This window comes from Brachycentrus maculatus, unplaced genomic scaffold, assembly GCF_059751285.1.
Source record: "Brachycentrus maculatus isolate JH-2025_06_01 unplaced genomic scaffold, ASM5975128v1 h1tg000050l, whole genome shotgun sequence".
Classification (NCBI taxonomy): domain Eukaryota; kingdom Metazoa; phylum Arthropoda; class Insecta; order Trichoptera; family Brachycentridae; genus Brachycentrus; species Brachycentrus maculatus.
In genome coordinates, this window is record NW_028280804.1 from 3367718 (window position 1) to 3388242 (window position 20525).

The 20525-nt window shown below is 30.6% G+C and overlaps 1 protein-coding gene across 3 annotated transcripts in view; it reads left to right on the forward strand.

Moving 5' to 3' along the window:
• Positions 1-20525, forward strand: part of Calx (sodium/calcium exchanger 3) — a 223800-nt gene that overhangs the window by 201181 nt on the left and 2094 nt on the right. For all 3 annotated transcript variants that reach the window (XM_088277927.1, XM_088277930.1, XM_088277928.1), the window contains 4 exons: positions 3238-3337; positions 13287-13394; positions 18316-18474; positions 19546-19717. In XM_088277927.1, the coding sequence (XP_088134053.1) occupies positions 3238-3337; positions 13287-13394; positions 18316-18474; positions 19546-19717 (539 nt within the window). The remainder of the gene's footprint in view (positions 1-3237; positions 3338-13286; positions 13395-18315; positions 18475-19545; positions 19718-20525) is intronic.

Consider the following 20525-nt stretch of genomic DNA (forward strand, 5'->3'; position numbering starts at 1 on the left):
AAGTTTTTTTTTTCACTTTTTGTCTTTTATAATCTCATTTATTATTCTCGTTTATAAAATTTGATGTTCAATGACACTGAGAAAGCGAAACAAATGTATTAATAATAACGTATAGTATATTTTCAAATGGTTCTTCAGATAAACATGTTTGTGTAAAACATGATTTTATATAAAGAAATACGGTTGAAAAGCAATTTTAAAAGGGTAGGTTTTTTATATCCTCTCGTATAAATTAATACTGGATTTATGTATGTTATTACAAAGTATTTCGTAGAACCTTAAATGAAACATTATTCTTCAAATCATTTTCGCGTAGAAAATTCACTCTGTCGTAAGGAAAATATATTTACGACGTCGTGTATTCATTTTAAAAATTACACGTGGAATTCTCATATGTTACGTATACAGTAACTTAATACCCCTGAGAGATTTCATATTTTCGACATCTTTGACACATGACAAACTTGGGTCGTTACAGTCAAACAAAATGACACGCGAATATTTTCTGAATCAAAGACTTTTTTTTCTACATGAAAAATATTTTTTCTTTGACGAAAATACCTACAGCAAAGGCAATTTACGTATGAATTGGTACTTATTCAGATATTAATAATAATTTTGTGACGGATCCATTCATTGCTTTGCATACTATCAACGTATCGCTCACTCCTTTCAAGAACGTCGTAAATCAAAAATCGACAATTTTCAGTTGTGCGTGTTTTCGGGATGCCCAGAAAATGTACTATATCCCAGCAAAAGAGGCATATTTAATAATTATCCGCTACAGGGCAGAAAGTGTTGTTTTTGTATTTAGAAGAAAATATATTGTTTAATTTTTTTTAAATATACTTAATATTCTTTAAATGGAGAAAAAAACCTAAAAAGATCTGTTTTACAGTAAAAAGTTTAGTAAGTGACTAGATATTTATTTTTAATACACTGTATTATATTTTAAACTTTAAAAACGTTATCCTGAAAAATCAAGTTTTTTGATTTCTGACGTTCTTGAAAGGAGTGAGCGATATGTTTTATTTATTTTATTTATTTTCAATTGGTAACAGAGATAAAAGGTGAAAATATGAAAGGACAGACGACCTGACCTGGCTGGTTGAAGTGTTCTGTTTATTCAGCATTCTACTCAAAAAGAAGAAATAAATTATTCCAATATACGAAACATTATACATGTTCAATGTGACGGGGACGATTCAGGAATAAGTAGATTTATTAATCTCAATAATTTCTTGGTATCTTCAGATATATCAATACAAATCATTTTACATAATGTAGTAAATTTAAATCTAATATTTGTATGCAAAAATTTGAATACCAAAATATTTTTACGTAATTTTTCTCAGTCTCGGGTATTTTTGTATTATTTCTTTATGTATTTCTCATAAACATATCGCCCACTCCTTTCAACAACGTCATATATAAAAAAACTTGATTTTTCTGGAAATCGTTTTTAATGTTTAAGAATATAATGAAATGTATTCAAAATAAATATCAAGCCACTTATTAAACTTTTTACTGTGCAACAGATCTTTTTAGATAAAACCTGAAGGTTTTTTCTCCATTTGAAAAATATTTAGTATATTTAAAAAAAATAATTATACAATACCTTTTTTTCAAAATGCAAAAATTACACTTTCTGCCCTGTAGCGGGTAAATATTATGTTAACAATATGCCGCTTTTGCTGGGATATAGTACATTTTCTGGGCATTCCGAAAACATGCAAAACTGAAAATTGACGATTTTTGATATATGACGTTGTTGAAAGGAGTGAGTGATATCAGATATATTTTTCTCTTTGTTTTCATTCTCTTACCCTTATACGCACCACATGGTGCATGGGACACTGCACCTTATGTAAGCAGTTATCTTGATGGTTACATGCAATGAAGGAAAGGTGATCGGCTCTGCGGTTCAGGTACCAGTCTAGGGTGATATCAAATAAATATTATTGTGTAAAATCTTCTTCTTCTTCTTCTTCTTGGTGTAGGCCTTTTGGCCTGTTTTAAGAAGGATTAGCGTCCTATGCGAAAAATCAGTCATATTTATTTTGAAAATTCCATTCACGACCATTAATAAGGTTACGTTTTTGAAGAATTACAGATTCAAATATAAAAGCATTAATTTAAATTAATTTTACATTAGCTTCATAAGTACAAAATATCTTAAGAGAGGGTAGAAATGAAATCGTTTTATTTTAATAAACTTTCTATGGTGAAAGGATGACTGAATAAGAAAATGAACATCAAAAAACCCCTGGTAAATTTTGAGTCAGTGACGTACTACAGGGTACCTCAAAAAACGATAAAATGTTTTTTCATTACCTAACAAGGCTTACTGTGGTAGTTTTATTCTTTTATAAGAAAGGTTTACTTTATTTTAAAATAATTCTCTTTAAAAATATTTTTCATTAACTAATTAGCTGTTTTACTTTTGTTATTCATTTACGCGTTATACTTAAAAATCCAAAGTGGCTTCGCTTCCATCAGCGTATAAACCTACAATCTCTCTCTTATTTATAAAATTCTTTGCAACAATTCACCTTAATAAATTTTTGAAAACATTATGTACCTTTCTGATTACGGTCCATCGCTTCGTTCTTCTCGAGAGAGATCACTTTTTTATTCCTGTAAATAAGACAACATTCTTCAATAACTTCTTTATCGTCCAAGCGGCCAGACTATGGAATGGATAACCTTCTCATGTGAAAAATAAATTAATATGCTTAAATCGTTATTATCTGTCTTTATAACTTTTATCTGTTTATTGTTTATCAAATCATCCCATTTGTGTCCCTCTACCTATCCCCTTCAACTTCTCACCTAATCCTACTTCCTTGTTTTCCTTATCTTCATAAATATACAATATCGTAATCACTCATTACATATTATTTTTCCTTATCTGATCTTACTCACTTTGCCTTGTTCTCATTCAATTTACAGTTATTTTTATTTATACAATACTTCATTTTTTGATCACTCATGCTAAAAAAAATGTAACTTAAGTTTTTTTCGTATAATATATGTAGAAGCAGTACCTAAATGCCTGTTTTCAGGACAACACAAGGAAGGATGCAATGAAGCTGGCAGCCGACTGAAAATCCGTTTGTCGACTCCATATGGGGAGCGGATATGGATAAATGAATGATTGAATGAAAATCTTCCTCTCACATGCTTTGATTGTATATTTCATTCATTATTTCAATACTTATGTTTCTTTGTTTTCAGAATACTGTGGATAAATTGGTCCAAAGAGCCAATGCGTCCATCCTCATTGGAACGTCTTCATGGAAGGAACAATTCGTAGAAGCACTTACAGTCAGCGCAGGTAATATATATTTTTATTATATAGTATATCTCAACCTGAGATGAAGATCTATCTTTTGTTATACGAAAGAATATGGAAGTCTGAGCATCCCAGGGCTTACGACCCTGCAATTGCCTGTTTTAGTGATCACCTTATACACTTATGTAACATTCACCATTCTGCCCATTATTGATCATCAATGCTGCATTATTTTTTTGAATGATGTTTATTTGCAATGCTGTTAGATTTCTTTCAAATGTACAATTTCACATCCACAACTAACTATAATTGTACGTGCTTTCTTTTATTATAAGTGGTATTTTGTTTCTTCTTGGTTTCGGAATAGGATTCATCTTAAAAACATATAATTAATACAAAATGAGCTACTCGGTATTCTTTGAGTATCGGTTTTCTACATTTGATATGAACGAAACTAATAAGACATTCGTATCGAATATCCATAAATTATATTAACCTTTATTTTAAAGTACCACTTGAAGCGAATTAATCTATAAATATTGTAATAAAATTCCATATTAGAGCTTAAATAAGGCGCCGGTTGGTACCTTCTAGGAACTGTAAATCATAGAATTTCCGTAAGAAAATAGGACTTAGCAGTAATGAATATTTATTCAGCATTCTAAAATATCGCGTTTCCGAGAAAAACGACACTTGTGTCAAAAGCAATGTAACGTGATAATGAGTATTCAGATTTTTATATTAAAATAAAAATATGCAATATTACTATTTTATTTAGTAGGGAGACGAAAAGGGAAGGCATGAATGACGATTTACGTTCCCAGAGCAAATTTCTAATCACGCATAAGAAGCCTGAAGGTTTAAATTAATGAAGCCCTCGGGACAAATCTAACAGATTTTTCCATTCGAGATCTGTAGAACAAATCAAAGTTGACTCGAAGAAACAACCTAGTGCGCACTCAGTTTCTTATTATGTGTATATACGCAATGCACTACACAATTAAATATACCAACATCTGAGTTACAGTATTAAAACCCAGTTTTTTTAAAAAAAAAAAGAAAGATTCCTCTTAGATCTATTGACAACCTGTTTTCTATGCCTCATGCTTGCACAAATGAGTTATCGTACATATTTTAGCTTGCACATAATCATTATTATGATTTGATAAAAGTACCATTCTACATGGACTACGCTTGTACTCTTGACAAAAGTTTTTGCAGTACTGTTTTTGAAGGGGCCTGAAAATAAGCCGAAATTATTATATTATTTTTTGACATCTCATCAAAGATGAAGAAGAATATGGAAGTCTAAGCATTTACGGGGCTGACGACCGTCATAGGCTGGTTTAAGTGATCACTTTACACACGTGTAACATTCACCAATTCTACCCATTATTGACAACCACACTACTCAAATTCTTGGAAGTTCTATATATATGAACCAATTTAGAAACTTTGTTCTTGAATCACTAGAACTTCACTAGAGACATCTATTGGTGAGATGTAAATTATTAATTTGCATTGTCATACATTTGTCACTAGAAAATATTGTTATCAATTTTCGAAGAAGAAATAGTAGTTTATTAATACAACAATTTTTTTAAGTCACTAGCGGCCTCTGGCCTAGCGTAAGACATTTATCTTACAGAAAAATTATAAAGTATCATGTTTCTGGGTAAATATCCAGTCTCTAACAAAAACGAAAAATACATTTAAACGTAATAAAATCTATTTGTTCAATATTTTAAATTTGTTAAAATAATTGAACCTAAATACTGGATTTATTCTAACAAGAGATTGATATCTCAAAAAAGACGAAGTTATTGAAGTGGAAATATGTAAATAAGGGTTTTCATAGACTGTCAATAAAGGTTTTCATTCTACTTACTTAACATTATAATTTAAAAGATTTCAGCAGGCTTCAATAAAAAGTACTAAAATTTGTTTCTGTAAAAATTTGAAAAGTTCTATCAAATGGAATATATCTAACTTTTAAAATTTAAATTAAATCAATGCGTTGTGCAAAATGTACAAACGCATTGATTTTTTTACGGGATTATTGTATAATAGAAAAATGAATACGATAAGTATTCATTCTTCTATCGTTTAGTTTATTTCTTACCTGAATAGTAACTTTTGGAATGATTTTTTAAACACAAAAAAACTTGAGAAATTTGCTATTACATATATAAAAAAAACAGTTACTCACTTTGACTGTTATTATCGCTTATCCATACGTACGAAAACCCATGTTTTCATTAAAGGGTAGATTGATAAATGTTAACTGTGCATAAATGATCACTTAAACTACCCTTAAGTCCTCTAAATTCACAGGTGTTATATGGTGTCACATTCACACTTCAATAACGTATTAATCTCTGCAGAGATATCAAAAAGTATAACGATATTTATAGCAATAAGAATTATTATTGTAAAAACCAAATGGTTTTTACAATATTGTCAGTCAAATGTTCTTTATATTAAGTCCTGTAAATTCACAGATGCCATGTTTTAATGTTAGCAGAAAAATCCAAAATGTTAGCAGAAAAATCCAAAAGTATTAAGGATATTTAAAGCAATAATTTGGTATTAATAATATTATTAGTCGAATGTTCTTCGTCTGTATATTCTTCACAGACTCTATATGAACACTTGATTAACTTGAATCCGATTAATAATTTCAATAATAATAAATATCATTTACAGCAATATTCGGTTTTTATAATATATACCTTTATCGTTATATCAGTAAAAATATTATGGAAATAGAATAAAACAACAACTATGTAGGATTTTCCAGTTGTATTTTATGATATTGACTAGCAATTAGGTCTCTTCAGATGTCGGTAACGAAGAAACCTTAGTCAATAAAATGAATGTGGGAATAGCTGTTTCGTTGTTTTTTTCATTATTTTATATACTCGTTATAAAATAAAGTTTCTCAATGAAACGTCAGTAAAAAAATCTAAAATAATTAGCTATAAATGTTAACTTATGAATTTAATTATATCGTATGTAGTTTTCTAGCTTATTATTAATTTCATCTGATGAAAATGGTCTGAGGTGTCTGTAAGCTGAGGAGATTCTACAAGATTACGTAGCTTGGATCCGATTCCCCTTGGAGTAGTGTTTATTCCTTGATTAAAAAGAAATTGCTCTGGGATGTCTTGGCACGCAATCCATTTATTAAGGCTGCAAAACCTCCGGCGTAAATAAAATTTAAAAAAACTCCGCGCAAAATGAAACCCCTTTAAAGTAAGTTGTTTGTTTTTAAAGTAGGTTAATTTTGAAAATTATTTTTCAATTTTGTTTTTTTTTTTTATCAAAAACAGAATTATGTTATAATCTTAAATAAAAATCAGCCAAAGAATATTCACTATGTCATGACAAAACTTTTCGGTATTTTTAAATACCGAAAATAAGTATTTACAGGGCTAAAGACCTGTGACAGACTTGTTAAATGATCGCTTTACACACGTATAACATTTCTTTTACCCATGATTGACAATCACACTACTCAAGTTATTGAAACTCATACATTAATCTGATGAAACGTCATGTTTGAGTTAACGGGAGCCATCTATGTTTGGTTTGAGAAAGCTTTTATTTAGCAGAGACCCTTTTATTTGGTAGATTATTTTACGTACTGGGAGACGCTCAAAACATGATTCTCAGTAAATTTCCATATACTTTTTCAACTATGTTCAGATGTCATATGTAAAGAAAATTTTACACAACACTGCACTTCTGGATTCAATAGTTTGCTTAAACCTTATGTAATTACTTAACCAGTGAACACATCCAGTGGCGTACATGAAACGTGAAACCCGCGGAATTATTTATGTGTTCGTGAAAATTCTTCGCCAGTTTCGAAACTTGTGTATCGGTACATCACTAAATATAATATCGGCAGATATCTTCAAGTAAATAATAACATAGTGAGGAATCTTGTTTACTCGAGAAAGTTTTTACTTTTCAAATGAGGAAACTTGAGATTTATGACGAAAGGATATTGCCAAAGTTAAAGTAATTTTATCTTCAAATAGAAAGCTTGTTTGATTGGGTGAAATTGTAGGCGACTGAACCTTTATATCTTATTATTATAATTATTTCATTTATTACTTACTGTACCCGGCCACGCGTTACTTTAGCTCTGTCTGATTAACTGGAAAATAAATAAAAATTGAAAATAATTAATATATAAGTAACTGATAAAGGTGGGTATTTATTTACACAATGCAATAGAAAACTTTATGTACAGTATACTAAGCGACATCAATTTTTAAAAAACACGCTGTCCGCCATTTTTAGTATGTGTGCTGTTTAATGTTCAACAGATGGCGCTGCCATTGTGGTCAAAACAGTCGTATTTTTTTAAACACTGTGTAAACATTTGTCTGTTTCCATATAATCGGATTTCAAAAAATTAATATTTCTTCTAATTTATTTAAAAATAATTTCTCCTCATTCGCACCCAATGGTGCATAGGGCACTGCATCATATAAACGAAAAATATATAGCCTAATTAAAACATTTCTTAACAAATTTATCAATGAACAAAGCGATTATTGAAGTACTACATATTTATTTAATGTGGACCGATCAAATTAAGGCAGCAGCAGGCACCTCAGTGGTTGGAGCGCTACGTGCAGCGCAGTCAAGGGATAACTGGAGAAGAGTCATTGCTTCTGCAAGGGTCACAACCCTCAGCAATGAGGTTTAAGACGGAGAAGAGACATATTTAATGAATATTTTTTACATTATAAAGAAAAAACGCTGGTCTCCTACAGAAATGGATAGTTTTGTATGATCGACGTATTTTTAAGTTTGTTTGTTTCAAAAAGGGATTTTTTTATTATTATTCATATACATCTGTCGGCTTACGATGGATAAACCACTTGACCGGTAATCAGAGTGTCCGGGTTTCGAATCTTGTAGTATTGTTGTAGTAATCTTGTAGTAATCTTGAGTTATTTAGAATGTAACAACTTGCCCCTGTAACAACTAGCCCCGCCTTCCCCTAGAGCATTAATTTTTACTGTGATGTGACGAAATCATTTTATTAGTGGTTAAAAAAATCATGCTTAAACAATTTCTTTAAGTTTAACAAATTGAAAATAAGTCTAGTCAGTTGCGAGTGGAAAATGGGAAGAAAATATAACATTTACTATGGCGGACTTGAACACTCTACGTCTTTGTACGCTGCTTAAGGCTTTACACCGCAACTCCTTGTAGAGTTCTTCTAACTAAATTAAACTTAGTTCCCTTCCTTTGTATGGACTTGAACTACCTGAACACTGGGTATTCTGTATAAAAAAAATAATTAAAAAAATGATACTCAAAGGCTTGATTGTATAATGTTTTACAAACAGACGTTGAGAGCCATTTCTTTGTAAATTTAATACGTATTATGCAAGTGATGTTCGCGCATAATGGTATTAAAAGGAAGGCATATTTCCTGGTCTCTGATGTATGGAATTGAAGCATGGGTTAGCAAAAGAAGGATCAAAGTAGGCTTAATGCAGTCGAAATGCAATCAGACTAATGTAATTCACAACGATGTATGATAGATGTTCAAATGGTAATACAGATTTCTTGACGCCTCCCTGGCGTTAAAAAAAATTGGGATCCTAATTATTTTGTAAACCTGAAAGAAGCCACTTATCTTATTATTTTGTATCGGTGTGTATATTTTTTTTTTATTGGCAAATCACCCAAAATTTTGTGATACGCGCCATGATTTTACTTAAATATTTTTATAATGATTTTTACTTGAGGTTACTTAAACGTTTTTGCCATATTTTTTTTGAAGTTTTATGACCGCACTATTGACATTTTGGGAATTCATTCGGCGTGTATATAAACCTATACTTCTACATGCTTAGCACTTGTCAGAGCTGTTAGGAAAAGATACTTTAAGGATAATAGATTCACAGACTAAATTATTGTCAGTTCTCGTTTGAATAATCTCTCATTTTCCATCTGCCGTCAGATCTAGAACATTTGCTATTCTGTAGTGTCCAAATTATTCCAGTTCTGTAATTGAGAACTTCGTACTATGTGTAGAATGTACGTTTCACTTCATCAAACTTAGTGGGAATTATGCAAATTTATGCTAAATCCCAGACGGAACTTCCCCAAGAACCGAGTTGTTCAGAGTCCTTTGCTAATGGAAAACACATATTGGGTTTTTGCCGTTCAAGTATAGGAAAATCGGAGACATTATGTTAATTATTAGTCAACACAGACCGCATAAAAACCGACTTAGGTAACTGGTTTACCAAGAAACTCTAAGAGAAAAGGATTTTTGGAATAGTATAATAATTTTTCACATATTTAAATGTATCATTTTACTGGTAGATCTCTATCTCTATACTCTAGAAATTAGTAGTCCATTCACCGACAAGTATAAAAATAAATTCTGAGAGTAAATTTATAATATTCTACTGCTAATTTATCTGAAAATTAGTTAACATATGTACAAAACCGCCTGCATTGACCTGGGCTAAAATCGCCTGCTGTAAATAGTTTTTTCACATAAATTTTATTTGACCAGCGACTGGGTTTCGTCATAACGAATTCGTCAGACTAGTGTCGATGATGATGTTGGTTACGACGAAACCCGGTCGCTAGTCAAATAAAATTTATGTAGAAAAACTAAACAGTTGTCATTTTATTTTATAAAATAATTCGAAAAAGAATTTCACTTGCATAAACCCTCTGGTGTATTGAAAAGAAAGTTAAAATAATTCAAATAATCCTTTTACAGATTATCTTAAATATGTTGAAATTGAATGTAAAAATAAAATTGTCTTCTTTTATAAAGTTGTATTATGTTTTAGCATTTTGAACTTTTAACGCATAATATTTGTGTAAATTTTTAATATTCTAATATTATTACAAAGAAAATCTTATATAACATTATTTAAAATGGCAAGGGCACGCGAAGTTGCATACCCTTACAGCAAAATTACATAAAACAAAAATATTCAAAAAATATTAAACATTAGGTATATAAAAGTATTTTTATATGTGTAAAGTAAAAACCATAAATTAATAAAAAATATTTATTTTGATTGGTTTGGAAATTTGTTTCTTTCGACTAAATTCGACTGAACTTTGAACAAGGTAAATTGAAGAGTCTAATGTACTTGTGCCTTGTAACTTGTGATGTGGAAAGCAGTTTCACAAAATCTCCAAAATGTGGTTTAATTTTCCTCTTTGTAGGAAACTTGGGAATTGTTTGATTATGTTTTTATACATAGTTGTTAAAGTCTGTAACAACTTCATAGAGATGGCTTATTATGATCAAACATAAATGTTAAACTCGGTAAATATTTCGAAATCCTATTATTACATCCCCATCTGGTATGTCAAATAGAAAAACAAGAAAGGCTAAAATATATCATATAGATACACCACTTTTTCTTGCTTTTAATACCTATCGGAAAAATATTCTTTCCTTAATTGATTCGGCAGTCACTTTGTGGTAAATATGTCCATTTTTAATTTAAGTTAAACTCGCTAAATATCATTTTTTGGATGGTAAGTACCATTAGTGGTATTTACCAAGTTAAACTTGGAATTAAAAATAGAAATACATTCATATTATTTTTTGACATCTCATCATAGATGAAGGAAAATATGGAAGTCGGGGCATTTACGGGGCTTACGACCGTCATAGGTTGGTTTAAGTGATCACTTTACACACGTGTGACATTCATTTATTCTTCAACTTTGTTAAGATGTCAAAAAATAATATGAAAAAAATATAATTGGAGATAATCCAGATTTGTGAACAAGTATTTGGACACAATCAAATGTTGGAAATATATGCAATGAGGAGATATTTGATTAGTTTTTCTTCTTGTTTTAACCCTCAAAGCTAATGCCTATTTTCAATGGTTTGTCTGCAGGTTACATTCATGTTCACAATTAGTGAGGTGTATTTCTTTAAAATTTCATAATTTCCATACTCATCTTACTCCGCAATACAAAAATATCATCTAGTCCTAGTTTAGTAATGTATAGTGAGGGATAATGCTGTCGCACAAAGAATAATTTATTGAAAAAAAGGTCTATTAGACATGTTATATCGCTCCCATCGGAGGGTTAAACCGTAAACAAAGAGTTAGAATTTTATAAACCCTTGATCTCCGAAACGCCATGACAGTATAACTAAACACGTAATAGCCGAAAACACTCCCTTAATTAGTATTCCGCATAAAATTATGCGGAATACTAATTAAAGTGATGGTCAAATGACCCATTACAAATCTTGAATAACAAAAACAGATTAGGTATCATTAACTATATCCTTGTTATCGACTTGGATAGGATAACTCAAGAAATCTAAGTTTTTATTACAAAGTCACTTCCAGGTAAATAAATAATTAGTATAGGTGTCTCAACATGATATGAAACATTTTTCATTCTTTTTATATGATAGAAGATGGAAATCTAGTCTGAGCATCCCAGGCTTACGATCTGGTTTTTGGCTAAGTTAAGCGGTCACTTCATACACTAATATAAACTTCTCAATGGTGGCGCCACAATCAGCGATACTTCCAAATCTGTTAAAAATGGTACCATCATGTGGAGAAAATGGTACCATCAATCGAAACCATTGCATATATACTTACTTATTTATTTCAGCCTTTTTCTTGCGTCCAGTATTGTTCAAAGGTTTCCCTCTTGGACTTCCGCAGTTCTCTGTTGGACGCGATCCAATGCAGGCCTGCCACTTTTTTTAATGTAATCGGACCATCTTGTCTGGGGCCTACCCACGCTTCTGCGTCCTGTTCTAGGCCTCCAGTCGAGCACCTTTTTCGTCCATCTATCCTCAGACATACGTACCTTAAACTGCCCAGTTCCACTTTTGTTCCGCAATTCTTTGAGCCACATCTTTTATCCAAACATTGCATATATACAGGTTTAAAAAATTATACAATATGGGTGTCCAATAATGGGCAGAATGGTGAACGTTGCACAAACAAGATATGATATATTGAAAAAGTACAAATTTTTACATAATTTTGTGTTATATTGTATTTTCCTTCATACCTCATTTTCAGAAATATGTATCTCTAGATTTGAGATATAGGTACTACTGCCATAAGTCAAAAAAAATGTGAAGTATATCTTGAAGTATAGCTTTCATAAATTGCACATAGGTGAAAAAAAAGGCGTACAAAAACAATAAATGCCTTGTCTGAGTTGAGATATCTTTAACAAATATTTATATATCATCCATTGGGTCAATAATCCAATGTCTGATATAATAAAAAATAAATCCATCTTTTATTTTAGTTTTTCTTAGTAAGTACCACTATTTTAACCACAATAACGTAAAAATCCTAAAAAGAATTAATACGAAAAGCAACATTTTGTAACAATAGAAATTCATAAAAAATATGAATAACAATAAACCCATAATTAACAATATGACAATGACTAAAGCCTCCCCCCTATTGTCTATGTTGCAACTGATAAGAAATAAAAATTTAATAAATAAATAAAAATAAGTAACAGCTCCTACTTCCTCTTCAACCTTCAAAGTCCCAAGGACCCAACTCTAAAATTTAGAATTAGCTTCACATACGGTGTTTGAAAATGATGCGTAATGCATCGAAACACGTGTCACAGTAGATTTTAAAAAATAGTTTACTTACTAAGTAAATCTTAAATATAAAAATGGATAGATTTTACTACAATCTGACTGCCGAATCAATAAATGAAATAAAAATAAATTTTCAAAATTCTAAAATAGAGAAAAAAGGGAGAAAGAAATATATATTCAGAGATACATTGATATTTAACGAGAATTATTTTTATTTAAAATACATACATTTCCTCTTTTTACTGTTTAACATTAATGTACATTTCTCCCTTTTTCCTTTTACAATTTACATTATCAGTGCTGTGGAAGTATTTTATTTGCTTTGTATTCATATATTCAAGTATTTTAATTTCCATTCCATGTATTTTTCAGGAGAAGAAGACGAGGACGGCGAACAGAAGAAACCATCTTGCATGGATTATTTCATGCACATCCTGACAGTGTTTTGGAAGGTCATTTTTGCCTTCGTACCGCCTACAGGTAAAACTCTTACCTTTTTCTCAATTTACCTTCCAATAAAATTATTGAGATAACCCACAACATTCGAGTTAGCAACAGTGACATTTATTGGTGTTAGTTCAACATAACTGTATCAAAATAATGAAGTATGAATTATTAACTAAATAACTCCATCACATGCCACGTGATACTTGATATTATTTTTTCGACCATATTAAGGTTACTTTTACTGTGTTAAAAGTTAACTTCTTATCGAAAAATCAATGTTATTTTTCTCATCTTCGCTTTTTACTTTACCATTGATGCATACAATTTAAATTATAATTAATGTTTTTCATAATTATTTATTTATTCAGGAATCAAACAGCATAACATAAAAGAACAATAAATAAAAAAATAAACAAGTTCTAAGAATATGATTCCTCGTATAAAAGATGGGTTATTGTAATAAAGCAGGGATAAATTTTCAAGTTTCATAAAATTAGGTTATTACTAATTATATAAAACTTGAAAAAAAAATGAGAATATAAATTTAAGTAAATATAATATTTTAAAATTATTTCACATATTCGATGCAACGATTTTCTTCTTTATTTTCTATTTTTAATTAATGTTTTTCGTTACATTGTCTGACTAACGAGGGTGGTCCTTGTTCTAAATCGGTAAATTCCTTAAATAAGTATGAATTGTATAAGATAATTTGATATTGGCTATAAAAAGATGCTCGTAGATTATATAGAATTATTGACATTTTATAAAAATAGAAAATATTTTTGTCGCTCGTCAATATTCATCAATTTCGACATGACATTCAGAATTCTCCTGACCAATTTCAAATTATTACTTATTGTTACTATGGATTTTCCGTTTTGTCATGTTCTTGTTTGATAAATGTTACTTATTTTATTTTAAAATATGTTTGTTCTTTCTACTATGCTTCAATATAACTTGATTTGTGTGTTCAAATTCGGATAAATAAACAATATGGCAAAATAAAAGAGACTATCCTTACATCGCCAACCATAAGATAAAATAGGACATGTATTTTTTGACACGATGACGTTTTTTGTCGTGAATATGAAATTATATGAAAGTTTGACCTTAAAGAGGCATTAAAAAAATGTTTGACCTTGAAGAGTTACTCGAAAAAAGTTTGACCTGATAAATTTAAAAATCCTACCGGTCCAGTGCGATGATACCGCGTAGATTACGTAAATCATCCATGCGTAATTTAATAAATTAATCACCTGTTGTTACGCAAAAGATGTCGTCATTTTTGCTTCCGTAGTACTTCCTGTCATATAATAAATATGACGACATGCCTCATTAATTTGACAAATTATGTTGTTAGTACCCATTATCATAATTATACCAATTTTAGCAACAACAAAAAAATCTACTTCCATTCTTTGGAATATATATGTTAAATATGTCACTTAAATATTTTTTTTATATCATAATGAAGATAATTATTATTAAAAACTAAATAAATAATGAAATGTTATATTTTATTTTTTATAATGATATCTTAACATAGATGAAGAATACGGATGTATGGGTATTACCAGGGTTTTCGGGTTATCTTAGGCTGATTTACGTACATACCTTTCATGAAGGTCTCTGCTAACATATTTACTAGTATCACTAATATTCTCCTAACGATTACATTAGTTATTAATTATTTAACAAGATTCGCAATCAATCAGTAAAATATTTACGAAAAAATATATTTCTTATTATTAAAGTACTTCAAAAAAATTAAATACTAACCACACCCAATGGTGCATAGGGTACTGTAACGGATCAGTCCTGCACTAAAATACACAAACAAAAAAAATGACCCTCCTTGGAATAGAACCCGGGTTATCCCACTTCACTACGAAGGTGAATAATTAACTTGTATTTTTACGTTGAATTTTTTTTGTAAATTTAAATGTGAATGTAAGAGCGTAAGATCTCCTACCTGTGATAAGTGCTGAGAGGTGAAAAATATGCCTTCCTCTAATTTACAATGTAAGGGAAAATTGAGGGATGTCGAGAAGTTGGTAGAAAGTTGAGGCAGAGAAATATAAGAAGGGTGGAATAAAAAGTTCTGTTCTGAGCAGCAGAGGATAGAAAAGCATTCTCCAAAATTATCTAAAACGTCACAAAAAAAGAAAATCATAAAAATCATAGTCACCCTATACGCGTCTACTATATCGACTAATAATGAGACCTAATTTCCGAATCCGACTCTTTCTTTTATGATAAATAATGATTTCCCTAACTGTATGTTGACTGCGCAGATGCTGACAGAATGAAAGTTTATTAATGTTACTTATCTCTTCCATTCCGGTCCGTGGAACAGCTTCCCTATTCACATTTTTATCCTATTTTCACTTTTTTTCATTCAAATCTATTATAGAACCTACCCTTTATACATAAAAGCCAGCAGGTACAAAAAATAGAGAGACTAGACGTCAGAAAACTGAATTTTTATACAATTTCAGTTTTCCGACGGTAAATTTTAAGTACGTTTCGTACGGTTAAAGTACGCATTAGTTAACCTTAAACCAAATTAACGTTTTAATTAAGGTTTTTTTTTTCTTTATTATAAATTGTTTTTCATTTCACAATATATTATAAATACAAGTACAAAAAAATATATATTAATACAAAAAAGATCCCACAAAGGCATGGCCTGTGTGTGGGTATACATTATATTTTCGGTTATAGTAAAGGGCACTGGCAAGAATACAATAGATTTTATCAGAAATAAAATCAATAAAATGCTTTAAAGTTTTAAACTTTAAATTAACTACAGGACTTTTACAATGATTGAAGAAAACACTTGTTTTATACCACTTGAGTTATATTAAAGACTACATGTTTCAGAAGTTAAACTTCCATCATTCAGGTCTGTATAGTAACAGAATGATGGAAGTTACTATACAGACCTGAATGATGGAAGCTTAACTTCCGAAACATGTAGTCTTTAATGAAACTCAAGTGGTTTAACACAAGTGTTTTCTTTAGTCATTGTAACATGTCTTACCACAAAGTTAATGCCGAAACAATAAATAAAATACAGGACTTTTATTTCTAATGACTCTGGAATTTTTAAACAGATTTTCGATCTTCGTCGGAAAGTTAGTCATTGAATTTTTCAACATTTATACAGGGTTTGCACTTCAACTTGAACATTTTACATACCAAATTGGACGGCTTATAAATCAAATTGGACATTTAACAAATTAAATTGGACGTTTTATTGTACATATTTATAAAAAAAATGGAATTTTTAAAAATATATTCATATTAGTAGAAGTGTAAATTCTGCCCACATCTTTTGATCTTAAGACTAGCAAGTGGGTTAGACGTCAAGTTTGCAAGCCTGTGCGGCGCGCTGTCGTAGTCTGTGCGCGCGATGCATACTGAAGTTTTCAGACACATAGTACTACTTTCAATACATATTTTTTTTAATTCTAAAATTTTTATAAAATACAATATAATTTCCAATTTGCTTTAAAACGTCCAATTTAAAGCAAAAAAATCTGTATTAATTGTAGTTGCGACAGCGAGTAGCTTACTTTGAAGATCAAATTATTTAAAAACGAAAAGATTTCACAGATTCGTTTAAACTTTTTTACAAAGGAAAGTATTAAAAACTCAATTAAAACATTTTAATAATACGCTCTGACATTTCGCAATAAAATAAAACTTCCTGATCTCAATATTTTCTTTGACATTTGACACCATTCGAACATTATATTTTTCTTTGAAAAAAAGCTACCTGCTGAAAGAATCTCATTAAAATATTTTATCTGACCAACTTTTTTTATTTTATTTATATTATTTGTAATAAAATACCACAACTATAATTCATTTTTAAAAAATCGGGAAAACAATCCAAGATATTTGAAAAATATGATAAATCGGCGTTATATGGAGAGTATAAAATTTCATGGCCCATTAGTTTTGATAATAAATTCCTGTACATCATCGTACTAAACGGAAAAGAAACATACATTTTAGGTACCTGTTTTCATATTTATGTCCAACTTCGTTGTGTATTGGCAAGCGCGATTCCCGGGGGGGGGGGTATAAATAAGTATCAGTAATTTTAAGCTCATTTTTTAAATCACCCTGAACTGGTGATCAGGACTAATGAAGCGCAGGACTGATCACCTTACCTTCGTGTAATTTACAATCAAGAAAACAATGCGTCGACACGATACACTATTGGTTGTGGATAATGTTGGAAGGAAACAAACAAAATAAATATTCATTAAAATTCTGCAGTGTTTAAATATTGGTATATAAAACAATGACTTTATATTTTTATTATTTAATTTTTTTGACTAGTGACCGGGTTTTGTCGTTACAGACATCATCAGACTGGTCTGACAAGTCTGCTATGGTATCCAACTGATTGATTTTCCGATTAACCCTCTAGGATAATAAATGTACATTAAAACAAGTCTATCGTAAAATGTACGACGAAGAAAAACTCACATTTACTAAAAACATTTATGATAATAATAAGAGCAAATAAGTCAAAATAAGCGCAAAATATTTTTTGAGAACTTTGTATAAAATACTAACATAAAATATCGGTAAAAAATTAATAAACATGCTAGTTGTGGTTTAACCACGGGACTTGTTTAAATATACCTTAAAACGCGTCTGTCGTAATATGTACGACCATAAGAAAAACTCACATTTTACCAAAAAAAAATACAAAAAACATTTATAATAATAATGAGTGCAAATAAGTCAAAATAAGTGCAATATGTTTTTTGAGATTTTCACATAAAATATCGGAAAAATATTAAGATACATGCTATCTGTCACTACATTATTTACATGTGTTGCCTCGGTGCTACTCACAGATTGGATGTCCGTCGTAAATATTACGAATGTCCCTCAATCCAGGGTTAAAAGTGTTATTTTAAAATTTCAGATATTGCCGGGGGTTACCTGTGTTTTGTGGTATCCATTTTATGTATTGGAGTGGTGACAGCCATCATCGGGGATATCGCTTCCCATTTCGGCTGCACGCTCGGGATCAAGGATTCTGTCACTGCTGTAGTGTTCGTAGCTCTCGGAACGAGTATCCCAGGTAATTGCCAAATAATAAATATTATTATATTCTTTTTTAAATAGTGTAATGGTCAACACGCTCGGCTACCGTTATGGAGGTCCCTGGTTCGATTCCCAAGGGGGTCAAATAAATATAAGTGATTTTTTCACTCTTATATTTATTCAATATTACCTTGTTACCTGATGCGGAAGGCTGATCCTTCATGTTTTAACGATCAAGATACCACTGCGTTTATATGATGCAGTGCCCTATACACCATTGGGGTGCGGGTAAGGGTTTGAAAATGAAAATAATAAAAAGTTATAGTATAATTTTCATCAGAAAATTTTCAATCGTTAACATCGACGCAGATATTGTATCCCTCTAGAAGTCTAGAACATCATTTTCCACCTGTTCAACAAAGATAGAATGTATTTAAATGACCATTTTTAATGGATTAAACTTAGTAATAAAAATAGTAATATAAACAATAAAACAATACCTAACTAAATGAAATCCTCAAAAGTCAACCTTCCCACCGATAGATGTGTACTTACCAAGTAAAACTTAAATAAAAAACGGATAGATATTACTACAAAACGACTGCCGAATGAAACAAAACATTTTTTTAATACCGAATCAATTATGGAAAAAAACATTTTTTTGTAGTTGTAATTATAATATATTGTGGTATGCAGAAGAATTTAAAATAAAGAGAAAAAAACAAATCTAGCTTAAACTTTAATATTGGATCAATTCAAACACCATTTTTTTGAAGGATCTAATTTGATTTATGTATTAAATGTTAAATAAAACAAAGATTTTTTTAGTCTACTAAGTTGTATTTTATTGTTAAACACATAAAAATCAATTTTGTGACAAGACATTCGTTTGAAAATGCCATAACTAGGCGAAAAATTGTCACGAAATTTACTATTATGTATTTTTTTACCAATAAAATACAACTTAGTAGACTCAAAAAATCAGTGTTTGATTTAACATTTAGTACATATGTAAATTAAAACAAGAGTTCTACAAATTAAACGCCAAATCTGTAAATAAATGAATTTAAATATGTATCTTATTCTCCCATTTAAATAAACCTTTCAGACACATTTGCCAGCAAAGTGGCGGCCATACAGGACAAGTACGCAGATGCGTCCATCGGCAACGTGACCGGAAGTAATGCCGTGAATGTCTTCCTCGGCATTGGTATTGCCTGGTCTATCGCAGCCATCTACCACAACTACCACGGCAACAAGTTCCTCATAGACCCTGGAAAGTGAGTGACCCGCAACCTTTTATTTAACCCTTTGTCCACCAAGCGGGTCCAACGGACCCGTTCCGATGCTGACGTTTGGCTTATTGAAACTCTCAAGGCCCATATATGATAAATCGCAACTTGAATTTTCTTTAAACCTAGGTAAAATTTGAGGTAATTGAATTTTTGCTTAACCAGTTGCCAGTTTATCCCGAGCGTGGCAAGGAGTTTGTGTTGCATTGATGAATCCTAGTGCTGCTCAGGCAAATCATATTGCAACTTGGTGGTATTGATTTGCCCAAGTCAAATATATATATTTATGTATTTGTTTTTATTGAATAACCTGAGCAGTGTTCGGGTAGTCCTGTTTCGAGTTGTTTGGTTATGATTTCCAGCACCTACGAATTTTCTCACCAAAATTCGACTGTCGAGTAGTTAAAATACCGTTTTTGTATTGTAATTGAAAATAAAAAAGCTTATTCTTTAACGTGCTTACAATCTTATATTTAAATTTCATAATAAAGCTTATTTGAGAATTACTTAGCCGTAGTACAATATAACCCAGCAATATATCAAGATTTTATTGATATCTTTACGTAGATATATTGGGATAGTAATATGAAAGTAGAAGTTTTTACTGGGCTTACTACCTATCATTGGATGGTCATGTCATGTCATCACTTAATATAGGTACTGAGTAGCATTCACCCATGTAAAGTATCTTTAGTTTACACCTGGTAAAGGTAAGTCCATTTGTCCACCTCCGTGGTGTAATAGTTAGTGTGTTTAGCTACCGTGCTGGAGGTCCCGGGTTCGATTCCTAAGGGGG